Source organism: Vulpes lagopus, chromosome 7 (genome assembly GCF_018345385.1).
Source record: "Vulpes lagopus strain Blue_001 chromosome 7, ASM1834538v1, whole genome shotgun sequence".
Classification (NCBI taxonomy): domain Eukaryota; kingdom Metazoa; phylum Chordata; class Mammalia; order Carnivora; family Canidae; genus Vulpes; species Vulpes lagopus.
This window is the reverse complement of record NC_054830.1, coordinates 80,588,290-80,608,913: the sequence shown is the minus strand read 5'-3', so window position 1 is coordinate 80,608,913 and position 20,624 is coordinate 80,588,290. Positions and strand designations below refer to the sequence as shown.

General features: G+C 50.4%; 3 protein-coding genes across 8 annotated transcripts in view; 1 reads left to right on the top strand and 2 right to left on the bottom strand.

Moving 5' to 3' along the window:
* TLN1 (talin 1) overlaps positions 1-4,711 on the bottom strand; it is a 32,640-nt gene extending 27,929 nt beyond the window's left edge. For 2 of the 5 annotated variants that reach the window (XM_041760816.1, XM_041760818.1), the window contains exon 1: positions 4,423-4,709. The gene's annotated coding sequence lies outside the window, so the exon portion shown is untranslated. Of the gene's footprint in view, positions 1-10; positions 4,117-4,422 lie in introns of those variants that run through there. The other 3 variants (XM_041760812.1, XM_041760817.1, XM_041760813.1) reach the window with 3 other exon arrangements.
* A 222-nt stretch (positions 4,712-4,933) lies between these two features.
* Positions 4,934-9,458, top strand: CREB3 (cAMP responsive element binding protein 3). 2 transcript variants are annotated; one of them, XM_041760835.1, is made up of 9 exons: positions 4,934-5,159; positions 5,265-5,412; positions 5,501-5,568; positions 5,683-5,772; positions 7,639-7,745; positions 7,862-7,930; positions 8,524-8,608; positions 8,704-8,788; positions 8,867-9,458. In XM_041760835.1, exons 1-9 carry the CDS (start codon positions 5,067-5,069, stop codon positions 9,181-9,183), a joined length of 1,062 nt encoding a protein of 353 aa, XP_041616769.1. In that variant the 5' UTR covers positions 4,934-5,066; the 3' UTR covers positions 9,184-9,458. The 2 variants fall into 2 exon arrangements, with proteins under 2 accessions (XP_041616769.1, XP_041616770.1); XM_041760836.1 differs by having other exon boundaries at positions 4,939-5,064.
* Positions 9,322-20,619, bottom strand: GBA2 (glucosylceramidase beta 2). The gene is made up of 17 exons (XM_041760824.1): positions 19,996-20,619; positions 16,618-16,709; positions 16,203-16,318; positions 13,851-14,069; positions 13,322-13,561; positions 12,995-13,097; positions 12,691-12,844; positions 12,477-12,602; positions 12,105-12,277; positions 11,771-11,875; positions 11,457-11,564; positions 11,203-11,354; positions 10,972-11,078; positions 10,680-10,822; positions 10,486-10,601; positions 10,193-10,384; positions 9,322-9,913 (listed from the first exon to the last, which is right to left on the bottom strand). The coding sequence occupies exons 1-17, from the start codon at positions 20,328-20,330 to the stop codon at positions 9,641-9,643; spliced, it is 2,754 nt and encodes a 917-aa protein (XP_041616758.1). The 5' UTR covers positions 20,331-20,619; the 3' UTR covers positions 9,322-9,640.
* Positions 20,620-20,624: the final 5 nt, after the last annotated feature.

Below are 20,624 nucleotides of genomic sequence, written 5' to 3'. Positions count from 1 at the left end.
CTTGACAGACCTGGCTGTGAGGCTGCTGGAGGGCTGGAAGGTCAGCGAAGTGGAGGAGTCAGAGATGTTGAGGGCAGCACTGAAAGGATCCTCCACTCTAAGCTGAAAGCCTCCCCCATTTCCTCCGGACATATGGACACCCCCTTCTTCAAGCACGGAAACCTCTGGTGAGACCCCGATAAGAGAGATGAGTCATGCCTACCCTCCCAGGCTGGTTCTGAGTGGATACCCACAGAGTGACAAGATGGTGAGGGAGGAAAGGGAATGGAGAAGTTAACTGAGGGTAATGAGGGCAAAGAACAAGGCCCTTGGAAGTATGGGGAGAAGCTATCCAGTTCCTGCTCTGGCCTGAAAACTTTGCTCCCTTTTCTATCACGTTTTATGAAACAACAACAATGCCCCCCCCTCCCCACCATATCCCCCTCCCAGGGAACTCCTCCTCCCTCAAGACATTCCTGAGATGCATTCCAGAGGAGTTGGGCAATTGGGGGTGGGGTGGGGGTGGAGGACAAGAGGTCAAATCCCAGCAAGGAATGGAATGTAAGTATACTGGGGGTAAAGAATTTGGGGTACATGGAGAATAGAGTCAGAGCAGAGCCCCACAAAGGGAGCTGAAGAAAGACAGGGAGCTATGGAAAGGGACAAGGGAGAGAGAAAGCTGAAGACAAAGTCAGAATGTATGAGGGTTGGGGGAGTAACACTCAGTCTGTTACCAAATTTGGCCTCTGAGTCGGCAACCACGGGGAGGAGGGGTGGGGGGGGTTGTGGGTGAGAATGACATATCCGGCCTTGGGCTGCTGGAGGCTCATTTAAGGCTGGACTGGGCAGCTGAAGGGCTGGACTTGATCTCTCTCAACACAGCCCCTCACCACCTACACCGATCTATGCATATTCATTTTCCCCATCTGCACCCTGGTTTATGCACAGAGCTCTTTCCCACAAAGCTACTTAAACTGTCTCCACATATACATTATCTCAAACATGCAGTCCCTACACAGACCCCATCACAACCACATTATCTTCCTGTAAAGACCCCATCCCACGCACACAGCTTCCCCACAAACACACACACCTCTATTGGTAAGAGAGCAACTTGCCCCAACATCTCTCCTCCCTTTACATAGACATTCTCCCTCCATTTACCCAACAAGCATTTCTGAGGGTCTGTTGTGAAAAAAGCCCTGAGCCAAACTCCCAGTGACTGGGAAGCAAGAAGAGCAAGCCCTAGCCTTCGCTTTCGTTGGGGGTGGGGGGGGTTTCCCAGTTAGTTGAGTGGATAAGCTAAATACAGAATTTTAATACAGGGCAGGATGTGGTAAGAGTCAAGAGGTGCGTGTTCAGGGGAGAGATCCCTTTAGGTTAGGGAAGAGGTACCAAAAAAAATGTCTGTGAAAAGTGTCATTTGAAGTTAGGGCTTAAAATAAAGATAATAAAAAAAAATCATAAGGAACTACCTTTAATTGATGATTATGTCAATTTCTTTGTATATGTAATTTCATTTAACCTTTACAACAACCCAGCAATCAGGTATGATTATTTCCATTTTTACAGATTAAGAAACTGAGGTGCAAAGATGTTAAATACTCATTCAAGGATCTTCTCCAAAGTCATACAGCTAATAAGTTGTGAAGCCAGGATTGGAACCCATGTCTCTCTGATTCCAAAGCCCAAGTTGTCTCCACTATCCCAGTAGGAGGTGAGTCAGGGGTATCATTCCAGGCAGAGAGAAGAGCATAAGCAAAGGTGGAGGAGCAGGAAATCACGGAGGAGCATTGGGGGAAGTGAGTAGGCAGGCTGGTTTTGAAGCGCATGGTACCTGCAAGGGAGCAGTGATGGGGAAGTCAGGGTTAGGGTGGAAAGGCAGGGGAGGAGTAGAGAGGAAGGAGTATTTTACCTACTGGAGGGCAACAGCAGGCCAACGGAGGCTTTAAGCAGAAAAGGGGCATAACCAGAACTGGATTTTGGAAAATCATGCTGGCAGTTACCCTGGAGGTTGGTCAGAAAGACACTGCATTAGCCCAAGTGAGAAATGATGACAGAGAGGAGGATGTCACTTATTTGTAGTTTCAAGAGGTCAAACTCTCAGGACCTGATGACTGTCCTGTCAACCTTCAGGGACCAGGGCCAAAGTCAGAGTGGAGTCCCACAGCCTGTCATCAGTAGCCACTTGGTGGCCAGAGTGGCTTGAGTTTAGGTAAGGAATTGGGAAGGGGGCAAGGAAAGGATTGGGTTGAGCTGGGTATATGAAGATGAGGCTCCGGGGCACAGAAGATGGGGATGTGATTGGTTAACACCAGGTAGGGGCAAAAGTGATGAGGTTAGTGACCGTATCTAGTCTGCCAAGGTGTAGAGAAAGGCTGGAGAAGATGGTGGTAGGAAAAATACATATATGATCAGCCACTGGATCAGGATAGGGAAATAATTATAAGTCAGAATGACAGAGTGAGGTCAGAGGTTAGATTAGGTTTCAGGAGGCTGAGATGAGATGGGGCAGTGGTCAGTGACTAAATAGGCTGGAATGGAGAGTGAAGGGACACTGGCAGTGTATAAGCAAAGCCGGAGTTGGTGGGGGTGGCTGGGTCTTACTGGGGAGGGGATAGTGCTGTGGTCAGCGGCAGGGTCAGGCTGGGAGTGAAATGGGAGGTGTGGTCAGTGGCCTGGCTGGGCGTGGGATCAGCAAGACCCAGTTTCCTCTTTGGGTCTCATTTCCTCTTTTCTGTTTGGGGGGTGGGGGAAGGGGATCTACAACTGGACCAAGAAATTAAGGAGGCTTAGAGCCAGGGGCTGGCATATAGCAGGGCCTAGGGGTACTTGACCGTTATGTTGGGCTGGCATGGGGTATTCAGCAGATGACCGGGAGGTATGCAGGTGGGTGAGTGGGGGAAAATATGGGAAAGCGCTTTAAGATGATGGGAAAGCTCAAATTTGGGAGAGGGCAAACTATGGTAGGGTGTGCAGATTCAGGGGTAGGAAGGGAGGCAGAACTGTAGCTGGGAACTGGTGGTAAGAGAACAATATGGGAGAGTTAGAGGTGAGGGGAGAATTCTGTATGCAGGATCTTGCTTGCAGGAAGGGGATGTACGGGGAGGGCATGAACTGCAGGGCCAGGGAGCAGAGCTGGAAAGAAGACTTAATAACTAGAGAAGGAAGGGACTGGGAGGCATGGGGCTGAACCTTCAGAGAATTCAGTCATTTCTTTCTCCCATGGCAACAGCATATCTGTGGTCAGCCTCCCCTTAATCACAGTCCCCTCTAAGTAGTCCCCCCACTTATGACTAGGCCTTATACACCTCTCTTGTAAACAACATAGTCCATAAACCCTTGCCCTTCAACCCTGGTGACCACAGCAAGAACACTGGATTTAGAGAACAGAAATAAAGAAGCTAGAATCCCAGATACCTGCAATTCTAGTTGAAGCCCAGATCCCTAACCTGAAATGAGTTGATCCTATCTCTGGGCTAGAGAACTTCTGAAACTACATAGGAATGAGACCTTCCTGCAAAACGAGAGCACCTACCTACTGCCAATCTCTTAAATTCAATCTATCCAAGGTCAGCTACCCTAACTTCAGCCATAACCCCCATAAAACTAAACCTAATCCCTAATATTAACCCTGACCCTAATTTGGTTCCTGTTTCCCAACACTGGCTTTGACATTCATCCCTTTCCTGGCAGACACCCGTCCCCAATCCTTGATCCCTAATATTGATCTACTTTTTACCTCTAGGAACGAATTTCCTGACCTTAACTCTAAATGTTGATCTCTAAGCCTAAAACTGTTGTCTCACTTGACTTCTGATCCATCCCTTCGCGATTTATCCCTAGTTCCATGCTAATGTTCTCTAATCCCTAAAAAACTGGACTTCTAATTTAAATCCTGTGTTGACCCTTAACCCGGCCCTGAACCCTAACTTTGACTTACGTTGGCCAGAAACAGAATAATGACCTAATCCAAACTCTACCTACATAAAACGGACCCGACTCACACTGGTAACTCTAAATGTCAACTCCGGTTTTTAACTTCATAAGCTAACCTTAATTCCTAAACCCAACTCTACCTAATTCCCAAACTCACCCCCAGCTTTCCTACCCACATACTATCAGCTAACCTCAAAGCCGATCCCCGCCCTGCGCCTCACTGTCACCCAACTCCTCACCCTCCCCAAAACTTATTCCAGACAGAGAGGACTTGATCCCAGGAAAGGCCTGGCTCCCTTAAAACGACCTACTTAACTTCCGATCCCAAGCCGAGATACACTGGACGCTGACCTCTCCAACAGGACCCGAAACAGCGGACGCAAGGGCCCCGCCCGCCCTGCCACCCGCGCTGCCACCCGCGCTGCCACCCGCCCTCGCGCTCGCTTCCCGGTCCTGGCCGTGCGGCCCCACCCTGAGGCTCCGGCGCGGCCCGGTCCGGCCTACCTGCGCTGCCCGGCTCGTGCCCCGCCCGCCGGCCCGATAACCCGCTCGCTCTCCCGGTGGTAATCGGGCTTCGGCCTCGCCCTCCCTTCGACACTCTCTCGGCCACTTCCGTCCCCGGAACGTCCCCCACCCGCGGGCGGCGCCCTGGGCCCGCGCTCTATGGTTGTGGGGGCAGCAGGAAGCTGCTCTGGCCCCAGCTCTCGATGCTCGGGAGCCGGCCTTAAACAGGCGCCCCCCCGCCCCCGCCCCCGCCCCCGCCGGCTCCCCCGGCAGGAAACAAGGGTGCGGCGCAATCCGGGAAGACGCCCGAATTGCGCGCGAGTTCCCTTTCGGTCTCTAACCCTTCCTTTTGAGCCTGGGGCCGAGGCGGAGGCGGCCTCCCAGATTGCCCGCCCTCAGGGTGTGAGGAGGCCGCAGGGACGTCCCCTCTATTTGCATAGCTCCCGGGACGTGGCGCGCCGCGGCTAGGCCACTTCCGCGTCGGAGGGAACTCCAAATCCCGTGGTGCCTCGGCGGCGTGCGCGTCACTTCCGTGGTGTTGGAAGTTGCGGAGAATCGGGTCTTAGGGGCTGGTGCAATTTCAGAGCGACAGGTCCGGGCTTGCGGATAGGTCTCTCTGTACATCTTTCCCGTTGTTATCCGGTATGGAGCTGGCGTTGGACTTGGGTGACCAGGATCTGCTGGACTTCCTGCTAGAGGAAAGCGGCGATTTGGGGGCCGGGCCGCCGCTTTCCGAGGTGGGTGGGGGCTGCGAGCCCGGGAGGCGCGGGGATCCCGGGAGAGCGTTCATGGGGTGGTGGGTAGTTGATAGGTCAAGGCTTGTTTATTTGAACCCTGTGCAGGCGTTGAGTGAATGGGAGGCAGAGGATTTCCTGAGTTCCATGCTGAGTCCCCCAGCATCGTTGAACGTCCTTAGCTCCTCTGATTCCTGTCTCGTGCACCATGATCACACCTACTCTCTCTCACAACAGCATGTTTCCATAGATCTAGGTGAGTCTGAAATATGATGAGGAAGAAAGTGAGGTTTGAGGGAGGAGAGGCTTCGTGGGTCTGGCTATTTATACTTTTCGTTTTGCAGATGGTGGGAACTATGGAAAAGAAGAGGCCCAGACGACCCCACTGCAAGTGGAGGAGCCCGCAGAGCAGGTACTTGATTTATGGCGGGATCATTCCCACATTGCACGGGTGGGGGCGGATTCCCCATTCCTTTCTGTCATCCCCTTGCAACTCTGCTGCCCACCTCCTGGTAACTAATCCCAGGAGATTGCTAGGCTGATACTGACAGATGAAGAGAAGAGGCTGTTGGAGAAGGAGGGGCTTACTCTGCATGGGACGCTTCCTCTTACTAAGGTAAGACTCCCATTGGTGGGAGTGAAGTCTGGAGGGGGGTGTTGTGGATCCCAAGTGTGCACTTCTGTTAACTTTATGTCAGGAAGGACTGAGGTTAGAAAACTTGACAAATTTGTTGGTAATAGGGAGCTGGAGCATGATGTTAATATGGTGGATGCAGAGGCAGATCCTGGTTTTGTGGGGCTCATACAAGTTTTGGTGTTTTCTTTGAGAAGAATTCAAAATCATCGATGCAACATTAGTGTAGGGTCTTGGAAAGGACTGTGCAAGCAAACTCATGGTAATCCACCTGTAGCTAAATGGTTAGAGTTCATCAAGGCTGGACTAAGTAATATAGCGAGAATAATTGTAAAATTCCAAGTTTTAAGTTTCAGGCAATGAATGGCAGCTTCACAAGCACAGTATTGTGGTACTGTTGTGAAACCAACACTACAGGAAGGTTGAGAGAATTTTCTTAAAAGTACAAGATGGGTTAGTTTGAGATGACAAAGAAAGTGAGTGGGGTTTGAAGGCTGTATCAGTAGAGGTGTTGCCTCTAGAAGGGCAGTGACCATCTTCTTCTCCATTATACTGGCCAGAGCACATCTTAGTGTCTAGTTTTGAACCCAGATTTTTGACAGATATTAAGAGGATGCAGTCCATCCCAAAGAGAGGTGAGAAGTTAATTTTTTTTTTTTTAAGATTTTACTTATTTATTCATGAGACACACACAGAGAGAGGCAGAGACATAGGCAGAGGGAGAAGCAGGCTCTATGCAGGGAGCCCGATGTGGGACTCGATCCTGGGACTCCAGGATCGTGCCCTGGGCTGAAGGGAGGTACTAACCTGCTGAGCCACCCAGGCATCCCGAGAAGTTAAAATTTTTGCCCAGATCTTTTAACTCTGAAGAAATGTTAAGTGGCTTAAATTAAAGACTTCATTCTGGGATCCCTGGGTGGCTACAGTTTAGCACCTTTCTTCAGCCCAGAGTGTGATCCTGGAGACCCGGGATCGAGACCCACATCAGGCTCCCTGCGTGGAGGCTGCTTCTCTCTGCCTGTGTCTCTGCCTCTCTCTCTCTCTCTGTGTCTCTCATGAATAAATAATAAGATCTTAAAAAAAAAAAACAACAACTTCATTCTATATGGTCTCAGAGATAGGTACCAGGTAAGTTCAATTGATAGAAATCATAGAGGCAGATGTTGGTTAGCTTAGGATAAGGAAAATTTTTTTTTTTAAGATTTTTTTTAAAGGTTTATTTATTTTAAAGAGAGATTGTGCTTGTGCATGCAAGCAGCGGGGTGGGGCAGAAAGCGAGGGAGAGAGAATGAAAATCTCAAGCGGACTCCCTGCTAATCACAAAGCCCAACGCGGCACTCCATCCCATGATGGGCACTCCATCCCATGATCCTGAGATCATGACCTGAGCTGAAGTCAAATCAGGAGTCAGACTCTTAACCAACTGAGCCACCCAGGTGCCCCAAGATTTTTTGTTTTGTTTTTATTTTTAAATATTTTATTTATTTATTCATGAGAGACACAGAGAGAGGCAGAGACATAGGCAGAAGGAGAAGCAGGCTCCCCTGAGGTAGGCCTGATGTGGGACTTGATCCCAGGACCTGGGATCACGACCTGAACTGAAGGCAGACACTTAACCACTGAGCCACCCAGGTGCCCCAGTTTTGTTTATTTTAAATTAATAAAATTGTTAAAAATGGTCTGGTTTGTGGGGGTATTAACTCCTGGCCTTCAGACAGAAGCCAAGTGCCTATTGATCAGGGAAGCTGTATAAGGAATTCCTGCAGTGAGAAGATTGAACTTAGTTGCCTTCCAACTCTTTGGTCCAACATTCCTCTGATGAGACCGCTTTTTCTCGTCTTCTCTTAGATGGAGGAACAAGTTCTGACACGAGTGCGGAGGAAGATCCGAAACAAAAAATCTGCCCAGGAGAGCCGCAGGAAGAAGAAGGTGTATTTGGGAGGTTTAGAGAACAGGTACAGAAGGGAGAGGGACCTGGGGGTGGGGGTGTGGGGACAGAGGTAGTTGGAAGTGTTGGGGTTTTGAAGGAGGGGGATACAGGCCATATCCCCACATCCTATTATTCCCACAGGGTCTTGAAATATACAGCCCAGAACCTGGAGCTACAGAACAAAGTACAGCTCCTGGAAGAACAGAATTTGTAAGCAACTCTCTAACATTAGTCTCTCGTCCGTCCCGTTTTATGCTGTCTCACTCTTTCCCTTGCTCCACACTGGATTTCTCACTTGGCAGCTCCCACTTGCAAGGTCTGGTGCTTAGCCTTTAGTGGGTCTGATGCCAAAAAGCTCACAGTAATGGGGAACAAAATCACAAGTAACAAGAAAGAGAAAGGAAGGAGTAAGAAAGACTCAGTGGGGCAGATAACATTTGATAGTAGATCAGATTCTGGGGTGGGGATCAGGGTAGGGAGCGCTATGGGCAGAAGGAACACAGGTGTGTTGAGCTAGAAAGTGAATGTTGAATTCCTGGTGGATTATGTGTGTGGCTGATCAGGCATTGTAGAACCCTTGAAGGTATTTGCAAAGGAGTTTTCAGGGCAGGACAGAAAGGTGTTTGTTTTAATGAGGAACTTCAAGCATTCTGTCCACAGAGAGGAAGAATCCATTTGCAAAAATAGGACAAAAGCCAAAGAGAACTCAGTACACAGATGGAGGGGTGGCCTTAACAGGGGGGTTTCATTGTATCTCTGGGTGCCAGACCAGGGACTGCTCCCTGTCCCCTCTCTTCTTCTAGGTCCCTTCTGGACCAGCTGAGGAGACTCCAGGCCATGTTGATTCAGATATCAAACAAAACGAGCAGCAGCAGCACCTGTGTCTTGGTGAGGATGGTGATGGAAGGAGAGGTCCTTTTTTCAGGTGGCAGGGATAGGGTTGCAACCTAGAGCCCTTCTTCATTTTCTTTTTCCTTCTCCAGGTCCTACTGTTCTCCTTCTGTCTGCTCATTGTACCTGCTATGTACTCCTCTGACACAAGGGGGAGCCTGCCAGCTGAGCATGGAGGTGAGAGGCTTGAGAATACCAGTAGGGAAGGGATAGGCGGAAGCCGGGCTAGTCCTTGAGGGGTCTTTGTTTCCTTAGTGTTGTCCCGCCAGCTTCGTGCCCTCCCCAGTGAAGACCCCCACCAGCTGGAGCTGCCTGCCCTGCAGTCAGAGGTACCAAAGGACAGCTCAGACCAGGAGCTCCAGGCCCCTGGCAACTCTTGCTGCCCGCTCTACCACCTGCCTCAGGCTCCTGGTGCTGAATCTCCCTTGAAATTGCCACTTCCTGTCCCTTCCTCAAAGTCCCCCTGTTCCTGTCCCCTCCTTCCCCTGCATGCAAATTTCACAAGAGATGGGGGATGGCTCCCTACACACAGCCCCACATCTGTTATCTTACAGGGCAGATATTCAGGCTAGATGTCCAGGTGGGGGGTGCGAAGCCAGAGCCTGGGGTTCCTAGTCTGTGTCCAAGTGAAAGGAGTGGGAGAGGGCTAACCTGTGAACTCCTGTGTCCTGTGTCAGGAAGCCTGAGAGTTCAAACACACCACACTTAACTGGCTTTCTGGGTCTTTTATTTGTACCCATGTAAGTCTACCACCCCATGAATGGGCCTGGGGGAATCAACTGACCTCCTTGAATATTTCATGCAATGGGGGGATTGGGTATAGAGAGAAATAAATAAGTGATTCTGACGCTTGGGTCACCCTCAACCCCTCTTTACTGGCGCGATTTGGGTGGGAAAGGAAAGGGCCTGATTGTCTTGGTGGCTCAGGGTTGCAGGAGACTGGGGGGCTGGGGCGGGCAGTGAAGAGGAAGAAAAAAAGCCAGGCTGGAGGCTGGGCTGTTAGAGCCTCCCTCCAAGACTGCTGATGGCTCACTTTGGGTTTGCCATGGCTTCCTTTGGTCCAAGTTTAGGCCCTGTGCTTAGTTCTGTGCCATGTGCGGCTACTGGCCTGGAGGCCTTTTTCTGCTGCTGCTGCTGCAGGGCCAGCTGCATGGCCCAGATGCTCAGTGGCCGCATGTAGGCCAATGAGCGGAACACCCGCTGCTGGCAGTATGCTTCAGGGGTCTGGAAGGCCAGGCCCAGGCGCTCCCACACAGTTCGGTAGCAGCCTTCAGCTGTCTGGAAGCCTTCCCAAGTCAGGCCCTGGAGGAAGAGATGTCAGCCACATTATTTGGCGATCTATGAATAGCTACTTCAGCCGGACAGATAGAGACAGTAGGGCCTCTGCCCTCTGACAGTTTCCAGCTAGTGGTAGAAAGAAACTTGACCCATAGGCAGAAGCCTGAAGGTAGGAAATGGAAGGCAGGCTGGGAAAAAAAGAGAGGCTTTCCAGATGGCTAAGGCTCTACAGAAGTTTGATGGCTGAGGAAGTTTGCCAGCCCAAGGTACAGATGGTAGAAAGATGGAAAGGGAGTGCCTTACCTCCTGGATCATGGTAGCTGCCAGTCCATAGACCACACCCACCCAGACTTCATCAGACTGGACGCTGGATCTGTCGGGGACACCATGGGGCTGCATCCCATTCACAGCCCCCATTGCTCCTCCTGCAAAGGCCCGGACGTTGAACTCAAAGATAGTTTGGAGAGCACAGACCACATGTCGGGTAGGAAATACCTAGGGGTGGGTTAAAGGCAGAATCATGGTTTCCAAAATTTGCTTCTTACCTCCAGGAAAACCCACCTTTCTCTTTGGCTCCTCCTCCTAGTCCTACTCACCTCAGTGTCTCCTTCTCCTAGACCACTGGCCCTCAGGAACCATTGGCCTGCACACTGGTCAGACATGATGCTACAGGACTGGGGCTGAGGGCTGCAATCATAGTTGTAGTAGCGGCCTAGGGTAGAGGAAGACAAAATAAGGCTCCCTGTGCCCCCGTAGCTGCCTTAAGACTCCTGAGGATCCTCCAACTCACCATTCCATAACAGTCTCTCATAGGCTTCTTGGCCCCGTCTAAGGATGGAAGAAAACTTATCTTGGACATCGTGTGCCCCACATAGAATAGCCATCTGGACCATCACAGCCACAGCTGCCAGCCACAGTCCTCCACAGTAAGCACTGATCAGGGATATGGGATGGGGGTCAGACTGGCAGCTCCAGCCACTCCCATGCGATATAACAAGAAATGAGTCATTCTTCCTTGAGCCCACAATTCCTGGGTGCCTGGTTCCCCACCTCAGGCACCCTGTAAATCCCTACTCCCCAACCTGGGGCCTGTAGTGACCCATCCATCATAGGTCTGGTCTGCATAGCCTCCGTTCTCAATGAGTCCATCTTGGTCCTTGTCAAACTTCATTTCAGACTCCATCACAGCCTAGAGAGGGACCAAGACACTGAAGACCTAGATAGATACTAAAGAGCAACAAGAGCCAGCTGGCCTTCCCCCAAACACCAGCCAGGCCCTTGGCACACTGGCCCCTGCACATGCAATGTCTTACCAGACACACAGGCCACATGTCTCTCAGGAAGCCCTGGTCACCCGTCAGGTAATAGTCTCGATAAACCTGCAGCACAAACTTCAGATTTAGGTCCTTCCAGTCAGCTGTATCGTGGACCACGTACGCATTGACTCGGAGCCATGGCTCGTCATCTGTGGGAGGCGAGGAAACCTGACTGATCTGCATTGGTGGGTAGAGGAGAGGGTGCAAAAGTTGAGGGAGGGAAGTGAACTCTGGGGTAGAAGGACTTTTACCTGGGTCCCCAATATCATGGGGGATGACGTTCCTCCTTTTCACAGGTGCCATTACCCCACTCATCAGGTATTGTCGCCGTGTCAGGTCCTCCCTGAGTGTGGCCACAGCTAGGGGAGCAGACACATAAGTGGGAGGGGGCAGGGAATGGGCAGACTTAAGGTGGAGCACAGAATGGTGTTTATAACCCTAGAGGGGAACTGTAGGCAGGATGCAGGTATGTTGGGTGGAGAGGAAGGAGAAAATCCGAGGGAGCACAAGGATTCAGGGGTGTGGGGGGCTAAGAGGGCAGAAGGGGCACAAAAGGGACCCTCACCCATATCATACTGCAGGCTGAGCTCGAGTTTGGGCCAGAGCATGACGAGGGCAAAGGAAGCGTAAAAGTGGACATCATATGTGTTGTACATGCGATATTCCTGGCCTGGAGGCAGGAGAGAGACACACTTGCCAAAATTCCCGCTTCCCTTTCAATGTCTCTAGCTTGTCCTTGAGTTGGGGATGGGGCACTGGCATACTCCACACCTGCCACTTACCCTCTTATCCCAACGATCCCCTGGGGTAGGCAAAACCCACTATCCTGCCTTGTGGTAGGGCACCTACTAGACTCATGGATACGGCCTGCTGTGTTGCAGCCCACCAGCAGCCCGTACCTTCAAGGTAGCCAAATCGACCATATTCCCGGAGGATGGGGCGGAGCTGACACATGCTCTCCACCAGCTCTTCTGGTAGGGAGTCCTCGGGAACTTCCAGCCATACTGTGCCTCCGTCAGCCAGGAAATATAGTTCATTGAACAGTGCAGATTTGTACCAGGCAGGCAAGGATCTGGGGAGTCAGGAGGTTGGAATGGTCTAATGAGTGTAGACTTCCCAGGAAAGAAAGGATTCTGGAGTTCTGGAGAATGAGGGCATCAAGTGAATCCCACCCCAACTCTGTTGATTGTGGTGGGTGGAAACTGAACCAAGGAGTCCCAACTGGAGTGTGAATGCCTGGGAGAAAGGCAAGAGACTGGCCCCACTGGCACCTGTCGTCCAATACTGGGCTCTGCCAAGCTGAGATCTTCTCTTCCCAGTCTACGTACTGGCATAGAGCATAGTGGCTAAGAGCAGGTGCTGCATTACCATCGCGGCCAAAGAACCTCGTGTACCGCCTGGGATGGAAAGAAAGAGGAATGAGTACCTAGGTTCCAGATCAGAGCTCTAGCATCTGGGATCCCTGTAGTCTCTTGGCCCGTTCACCTGTAGTAGACCTGGCCCTTAGCTCCAAACATGATTCTGGGCATATCCCAAGCCAGTGAGAACTCCAGGCGGCACTGGCCTCGAGGTGGCAGCTTTCCTGTAACACACACAGCTCCAGCGATGCCTGCTCCTTTCTGCGAGGGGGTGCTTCGACCTGAGAGAAGTACAGAGAAATTGGCACAGGCATCCCCTTCTGCCCCAGGGATCCCTAATATGGGAAATTCATTGCCAGGTGTGTCACCCTTCCTCCCAAGACAGGGATAGCCTCTATTCCCACCACCTCCCTATCAAATCCCATCATTACCAGCAGGGGATTCCAGCTGTCCATCTTGAAGCAGATCTTGCCACACCTGCTGCCCAGTGCTGTCAGGGTCAAAGGCTGTGATATGGGTTACCGTGGTATCCGCCTGTCAAGAGGCCAAAGGCTGAGGAGAAGCTCCACAAATATGCTGGCTTTGGGCTGACTCTCCAGTTCTCATAATTCCTACCTCCAAGTGCCAGAGGCTTAAGGGCTACAGTGAGGATGGGACTCAGGAATTGAGGAAACAGATTGCAGCAGGATGGGGTGGGCTCAGGGGCTGGCTGAGGGTCAGGGTTTAGGGGTTAAGGCCTAGGGCAGGCTCTGACGTACCGTGAGTCGTGCAGCTACTGCCATCGTGTAGGGATTCGGAAGGGCTGGATGATGGAGCAGCAGCCCCTGTACCGTCTCTCCATCACGCTCCAGACAGAAGGGCTCATTCCACAATCCCCCTATGGCGTCATCCCCACCCCCTAGTCCATTCCGCATGGAGAACATGATGGACACATCCAGGGCTTCATCCCCTTCATTTTCCACATCCCACACAAAGACTCCTACAGGCAGGCTGCTGTCCTGGGATCAAAAGATCAGACTCAGATGGTCCTGTGTAGCCCCTCTTGGCCCCACTCCTCCACACTGAGGACCTGGCTCAAATACTAACCCCTGCCCCCCAGTAGACTCTCTTTTGTTTCCCCTCGTATCTCCCCCTTTTCCCAGGCAGGCTGTCTTACCGAGTGGAGGTCCCAGAAAACCAGCATGATGTCATGTTCCTGTCCCCATTGTTTCATAGATTGTGGAGTTTCCAATAGAGACAGGTCTTAGGGAAGGGAGGGCAATGGAGGAAACACAGTGGGAGCCTCACCTGGTAGTCATGGGGTAAGATGGGTGTGATCTGGCGACAGGTGAGGGTGACATTCTGGCCAGGAAGCTGATAGACAGTCCAGGCTCGGGGATAGAGGGCGTGGTAGAATGCAAAGTACCCACACAGGCCCCAGTTCCAGCTGCGTAGGACACTTGGGCGCTCCATGGACAGGACTTGCTGGTACACAGTCTTTCCCTCCCGACGCAAGCACACTGTGAACTAAACCAAGAAGGCAGATGGGCCGGAATGGGGTGACCACAGGCACTTCAAACCAGTCTCCCATCCCTTTTCAGAGCCTACAGGGGTTATCATTGCACCACAGCCTCACTCGTCTGCCAAGCCCCTCTCCCACACTGTGAGTCACCATCAGGTCCTGCCTCCTTTTCTTCCTCCTCCTCTCCCTGGCTTCCCCTTTCTTCTTACTGTGGTGGTCTTCGTGCCCTCACCGTTTCTGCTTTTATGCTCTGCCTCTTCCCATCTGGTAGCAGAGTGATCTTTCTTACAGACAAATCAAGATATGCTAGTCTGTGTTTATGTTTCAGTGACTCCCCATGGCCCTCAGGCTAAAGTCTCAAGTCTTCTACCTGGCTTTCAAGGCCCTTCTGGATCTGGCCTCTCCCTGTCCATCAGACTCATTACTTGTTTGAATACTTATATTCTGGTCATGTCATATACTTGCTGTTCCTTGAACACACACTGTTTTCTCCTCCATGCCTTTACTCCTGCTCACTCTCCATCTGGTGAAACCTCTCATCCTTCAAAGCCTAGGTCAAATGGCATCTCCTCTCCTGGAGCAGTGAGTCATTCTCCTGTCTGTCCCCCTACCTCTCTAGTCTAGCATGTTATAATGTTTTTGTTTACATTCTGATTCCCTGGCTGCTCTATGGGTTCTTTGAGGGCAAGGTCCTCCCCAATTTAATGAGGCCTGCCCTCTACCACGACTCTACCACTAGAATTGGGCACAGTTGGCATGTGTAGGGAGAGAATGGGCAAAGTCTAGAGCAGTGGCCCTTTTTTCTCAGTGTACTATCTATCCCTCTCATTTTGTCTCTTATGTGGTCTCAGAGTCTCCATTTTCTCAAAGTCCTATTCCTCTAATACAAACTTAAGCTTTTGGGGGATAGGGGTATGAAAGCTTAATATCTCTTCCCTTGCTTCAATGTATGCCTGATTTTTTTAATGTATGTATAGAATAATTTTTTACATTGTTGGAATGGTAGATAATGGTTAAGACCATGGGCTTTTAACCACATTGAGAGCTGATTCTGAATCCCAATGCTTCCATTTGCCAACCACATGACCTTGAGCATGTTACTAGATCTCGTTGGATCTCAGTTTCCTCATCTATAAAGTGGGCATAATAATGGTACTTACCTTGTAGGAACTGTCTTTAAATCTTAAATATCACACACAAATGCATAGCACAATCTCTAGCACATGTTAAGCATGCAATAATTACTTTAACTCTAGAGTCACGATTCTGGAAGGCACTTCCCCTCAGGATACCTAATGGATGAGCCAGAGAGGAAGCTTGGGGCACTGGGCAGGGCTGGTAAACCTGAACTAGGAAGGGCACTGTCATTAATTGGACTCAAGGTCTACTAGTCATTTTTTCTTTGAAGATGAGCTGAAAGCTGGAGGCATCTCTCAGACAGGAAATGGGAACGTGGCTGACATCTCCACCTGTGAGGTCGCTAGAGAGATGATGAAAGGTAGACCATGTGACTCTGGCAATTGAGGGCCCATGTGTGATGAAGGGACAAGGGAAAACAAGTAAAGCTTCAGAAAAGGGAAAAAGGCTAGAGATCTATGCTGGGGAGAGGAGGGGCTTCCCAGGCCCTCAGCCAGGGATACCTCCAGAGGAATGGTCACCAGCAGAGGAGCTGATCTCTAGCTAAGGCTGGCAAATCAGAGTGAACAGTGGGTACTCTACACACCTACCCCCCCCCCCCCCCCATGTATTTAGAGACTTTGGGCTTTTTTTCCCTTCTGTCTTACTACATGTTCTTTTAACCAGGTTATATGATCTAGAAATTCCCTGCATCCTCTGTGGCTGGGTACTGGCAAAGCTAGTGGAGCTGGGGAGTGAAGGACATAGGAGGCATTTAGTAGAGAAATGGAGGGCACAGGGGTGTTGGGGCTGTTTATGCTTTTGAGAAACGTGTGCTCTTGGAGTATCTCATTCCTAGTACATCCTGGCACAAGGGTGGGCAGGAGAGCATCTTAAATATACTTATAGGAATGAATCATGTGCACAGGAGCATATCTAACTTCTACATCCTACATGGGCCAAGAGGCTCTTCCTGGCCTGGGGTACTGTTCTGGACCTGTCCCCCACCTACTGGTTCTTACCTGGTCAGCGATGACTGTCCGGTGCTGGTACATTCCAGGATTAAGCTGCCAACGACAGAACTGGCCTCTCCAGCCTCGGGTGATAGTGCCTCCCCCGATGCCACCCAAAGGACAACCTAGAGGTAGAATCAGGATGGTTAGTGGGGCATGGGGAGAGGAAAAGAAGCCCATTATTCACTTTCTAGACTATAAAGATGAGTTTCTCAAAAAAAGCAGGGATAGCAGATCAACACATTATACACTTTAAACTTACACAATGTTTGGTATCAATTATAGCTCAGTAAAGCTAGGGAAAGAAAACCCTAGGGGATAGGGCAGTTCACTGTGGGTAAGCTAGAAGCCTCTTTGCTTAGCTCTGCAGCAGACCCAGAGTCTGGGCCCTTTCTGTGCAGAGCAGAGCTGGGGTGAGGCTCACCATAGATCTGTCTCAGAGGTACACAATTGATGAGGTCGATGAAAGGTGTCTTCTTCTCTACCTGGGTTTTCCGGTACCACCACTGCAAGTACCTGAGGAGCAAGAGGCAGTGTGAGTGGAAGGGGCAGTGGGCCATACCTCCCAGGCTGCCATCACCTGCCTTTCTCCAGGTACCCAGTTGTAACTTCCCATTAAATGTCTGCAGTGGACCCATTCCCTTCCCCTCCAAATCTCTCCTCCTCTCTACTTCTCTAGTGTTCAGGGTCCCCTCCTCTTCCCAGCTCACAGCATGAGACCATCTTTGTTTCTCCTCTCTATTCTCAGGAGCTTTCTTTCTTTCTTTTTTTTTTCCTCAGGAGCTTTCTGACCTTGCCTCACCCCTAACTGCACTGCCACTACTTAAGGTTAGCCTAGGAGTTTTTGTCTGATGTGCTGAAAGAGCCAGTTTTGGTTTCCCGACTACCTGCCCCCCCATAGGCACAGTCCTCTGGAATAATTTTTTTCTTTTTAAAATGATTATTTTTCTTCCTAACAGTGGAAGGTGAAAATCTATAGAATGTACCAGATGGAAGGGAAAAAATCCCACCCATAGACAACCAGTGTTTATATTTTGGGGCATATCCTTTTTTTTTTTTTAAATTTATTTATTCATGAGAGAGAGAGAGAGAGAGAGAGAGACAGGCTGAGGAAGAAGCAGGCTCCATGCAGGGAGGATGTGGGACTTGATCCCGGGACTCCAAGATCACACCCCGGCCCCAAACCGCTGAGCCACGCAGGTGTCCCAGGGGCATATCCTTTAAGTCTTTTTTAAAAGTTCAGCATTTAAACTAAGCTTTCTAAGTCTACTCTCTCATAATAGTCTAGTAAAAATCTAAAAAATCCTTAAATTTTCCTGGTCTTGTCACAGCTTTGTGTCTAATAGGCAAATGATTCTGGTTGGAATTCAAGGCTCTGACACATCTGTTTCAGCCTAACTTCTAATCTTAAGTCCTACAAATCCCCATTCAGAATGGATCCTCGATAAGCAACCCTTGCCCCACCAGACTCCCAATTTCACTGTCCTCCCTGCCCAGCCATTGTATACCCATTGTTCAAGCATACCACTTGTAACCATGTGTTTGGGGTAAGTAACTCCTCTGAGCCTCAGTTTCCTTGTCTACGAAATGGGGTACCTCCTGTCCTACCTACTTCATGAAATGGTTGAAAGAGCAAATAACATAATAGATAGGAAAGCCATAAGGTGGAGTATCTGTCTTTGGTATGATCGTTCCTTGTACATACACTATCTGAACTCCCAATCAGACACTGTCTTGTTATTTCAGTGTTCCTCACAGGAATCTGACATACTTTCAAATTCCTTGGGGAAAGGGATATTGACAAAGACTAGTTGGTTACCCATAGCTTCAAGCACAGGGCAGGGCACATGGTGTGTATTTAGTAAATATTTGCTGAATTTACCAGGGAGCGCACAAACAATGAAGCACTAGACAGATGAACATGAAGGGGAGCAAGGGGAGGGGAAATGTGATTACAGAATAGGAAGGGTACATTCTAGGAGCAGGGGAAGGAGGAGGGAAGGCAAAGGATGAGATGATGAAAAGGCAGAAGGTCCACTCTGCCAGCTTAGAGGAAACTGGACTTTGAAACTAGAGGCCAGAAAGAATTGAGGATAGGAGGGAGGGTGCAGTGGGGATTAGGGCAGTGAGGGAGAAATGCAAGATATGGAGATAGGCAGAACAAAGGAGTATCTGGCACACAACAAGCACTCAGTAAATACTTATTGAATGGACTCTAGCTGGAAGGGAGAGCAATCAAAATTGAGTTCTTCCCACAGTGAGGCCAAGAGAATTCTGGCTTGCTGCAACTCCTGGTTAGAGTACCCCCAGTCTGGCATCCTCTTAGGGTCACCTCTCATTCCCTTAATTTAGCAGCTGGCCATTCCTGATCTATATGGCCTTCTCCATAATGCCAGTCCCAATTGGAGAATTATCATTCAGAATTGTTCCTTGTCTCACCCCAGCCTTCTCCTCAGTGCAGGACTGCATCCCATTCTAAAAGCCCTGTGTCCGTGATAACCTTGTCCTGGTATGTGGACCCAAGGTCCAGGGAGCTGAGCACAGCTTCAGGCCTCTGACTCAGTTCATACTTAGGGGCTGAGGAGTTAGAATGCCCACTAGTTCTTGATCTTAGTGTCTACCACATGCACCCAGTGTGCTTCTCTCAGCACTCTAGCCCTCGATCTTATTTTGACCCATAAGCTTTGGGGGTCAAAGTTAGGCTGAGTCAGTTGCTGAAGTAGCCTGGAGGGATGATTGTTCTCTGGTACAGGCCACCCACAGGAACTAGCAAAGGAACCAGATACCCAGGCAGTACCAAGCCCTTCCCACTACTTAGGGCTGGGGTTAATGGGCTACCCAACCCAACCCTATAGCACTGACTGAAAGGGAAGATCTCCTGCTTCAGAGGCTGTTAGGCTGGGTTTTCCAACCTTTATACTTCCATCTCCAGCTGTGTTTACAGTATGGATTGACTAAGGATGACCTCAGGGTGATGCCTTCTGTCCTCATATCCACCTGTTCCTGTTAATAGATCTTGGTTCCTCATCATCAGCTTCTGAATTCAGAGGAGATCTGTAGGGATCTAAAGGACTCTACAGCTCAGGGTAAGCACTTGGGGGTGTCTGTAACCCTTGGGGGAAAGGGCATCAGCAAAGGCTCTAAAAGACTATATTACTGAGAGCTCTGGGAGCACTTATGCCAGTGCCTCTCTGACCAGAGGTCTTTGCTTTTTATATCAGGGATTGTTTATCCCAGAATAGAGTGAATAGCACCTCTCACACCCTCTCCTTAGGGTGAAAGCAGGCAGGCTGTCACTCATTTGCTGGAGCTAAAGCTTGGGAGGAAAGAAACAATGTAGTGTGCCTAAATGAGACAGAAGGAGTACCCCAACTGCTCAGGGGAATCAGGGTTGAAACTTCCCACTCCTGAATAAAACAACATTGTGTCTGTACCAAAGCAGCCAGACTATCCTTTCCCACCTTGCCACAAAGTATAGCAAATGCCAAAGGGTGTCTTTGGAAAAGAGGGAGTATGTGAGAGGTATAGCCTAAATGGGCAGGGCTGACCACAGGGCCAGATGTTCCTGTTCTTTCCTACTAGGAAGATAAGGTACTGGGAGAAAGGGGGCTGCAGAGGTGTGACCTGGTCTCAACCCCCAAAACCACAGGCTTAGAATATGTTGGGGGTGGGAGGCCACTTGACTGGGACAAAGCACTCAACTGCTCTCTCACCCTTTCTGAAAGTCTTGTTGAATCTGCTGAAAGTCTTGTGCTGGAACAAAGTGAAACCTAAGGTACCCTAGGCAATGGGATCTACTCACCGCAAGCCCATGCCCAGATGCTTTATCAGGTTGCTTAGGGAGACGTTGTTGGCATTAAAGGGTTTCCTCTTCTCTGCAAACTCATGAGCCAGGCAGATGCGCCAGCCAAAGGGAGGCACCTGGTAGCCCTTCGCTTTACCTTCATAAGAAGCCATCAGTTGCCCAGAGTCCTCTGGATTGCTGTAGCCCGGTTCACTTTGGGGTCGCTTGTCCTCAGGGCTCTCGAAGTCTGTAACCTGCCCAGCCTCAGTGTCTCCAGCATCTTCAGGGCAATCAACCTGTGGATCCCCTTTGGCACACCTCGTCTGCTCCGAGGCTGGGACTCCAGTTCCCATGATCCCTGGATCCTGAGTCCCCACGGCCTCGGTGATCCCGGGTCCCAAGGCTTCTGGTACAAAATACCTCGCCAGCCAAGTCCAGATGCGGGTGACTGTGGTTGTTAGGTGTCGTCTCGGAGGACCGGGCGCTGGGGAAAGCCGAGGTGAGCTAGTGTCTCTGTGGAGCCGGGGAGCTGCTGTTGCAGCGGCGTCGGCGGCGACCGCAATGAAGCCGCCTCGGGCTCCCCCTCGGTTGTCTCTCTGGGTCCTGGGAGGGAAGGGTCGGGCCTCGTCGTCATTGGGCCGCGGTGA

Coding starts and splice junctions, on each gene's coding strand:
- CREB3 (XM_041760835.1), top strand. CDS start 5,067: ATGGAGCTGGCGTTGGACTTGGGTGACCAGGATCTGCTGGACTTCCTG. Junction 8,609..8,703: donor GCAGCAGCACCTGTGTCTTG/GTGAGGATGGTG, acceptor TTCCTTCTCCAG/GTCCTACTGTTCTCCTTCTG. Junction 8,789..8,866: donor CCTGCCAGCTGAGCATGGAG/GTGAGAGGCTTG, acceptor TTGTTTCCTTAG/TGTTGTCCCGCCAGCTTCGT.
- GBA2 (XM_041760824.1), bottom strand. CDS start 20,330: ATGGGAACTGGAGTCCCAGCCTCGGAGCAGACGAGGTGTGCCAAAGGG. Junction 11,876..12,104: donor TCGATTTGGCTACCTTGAAG/GTACGGGCTGCT, acceptor TCCTGCCTCCAG/GCCAGGAATATCGCATGTAC. Junction 10,385..10,485: donor TAGGAGAAGGAGACACTGAG/GTGAGTAGGACT, acceptor ACCCACCCCTAG/GTATTTCCTACCCGACATGT.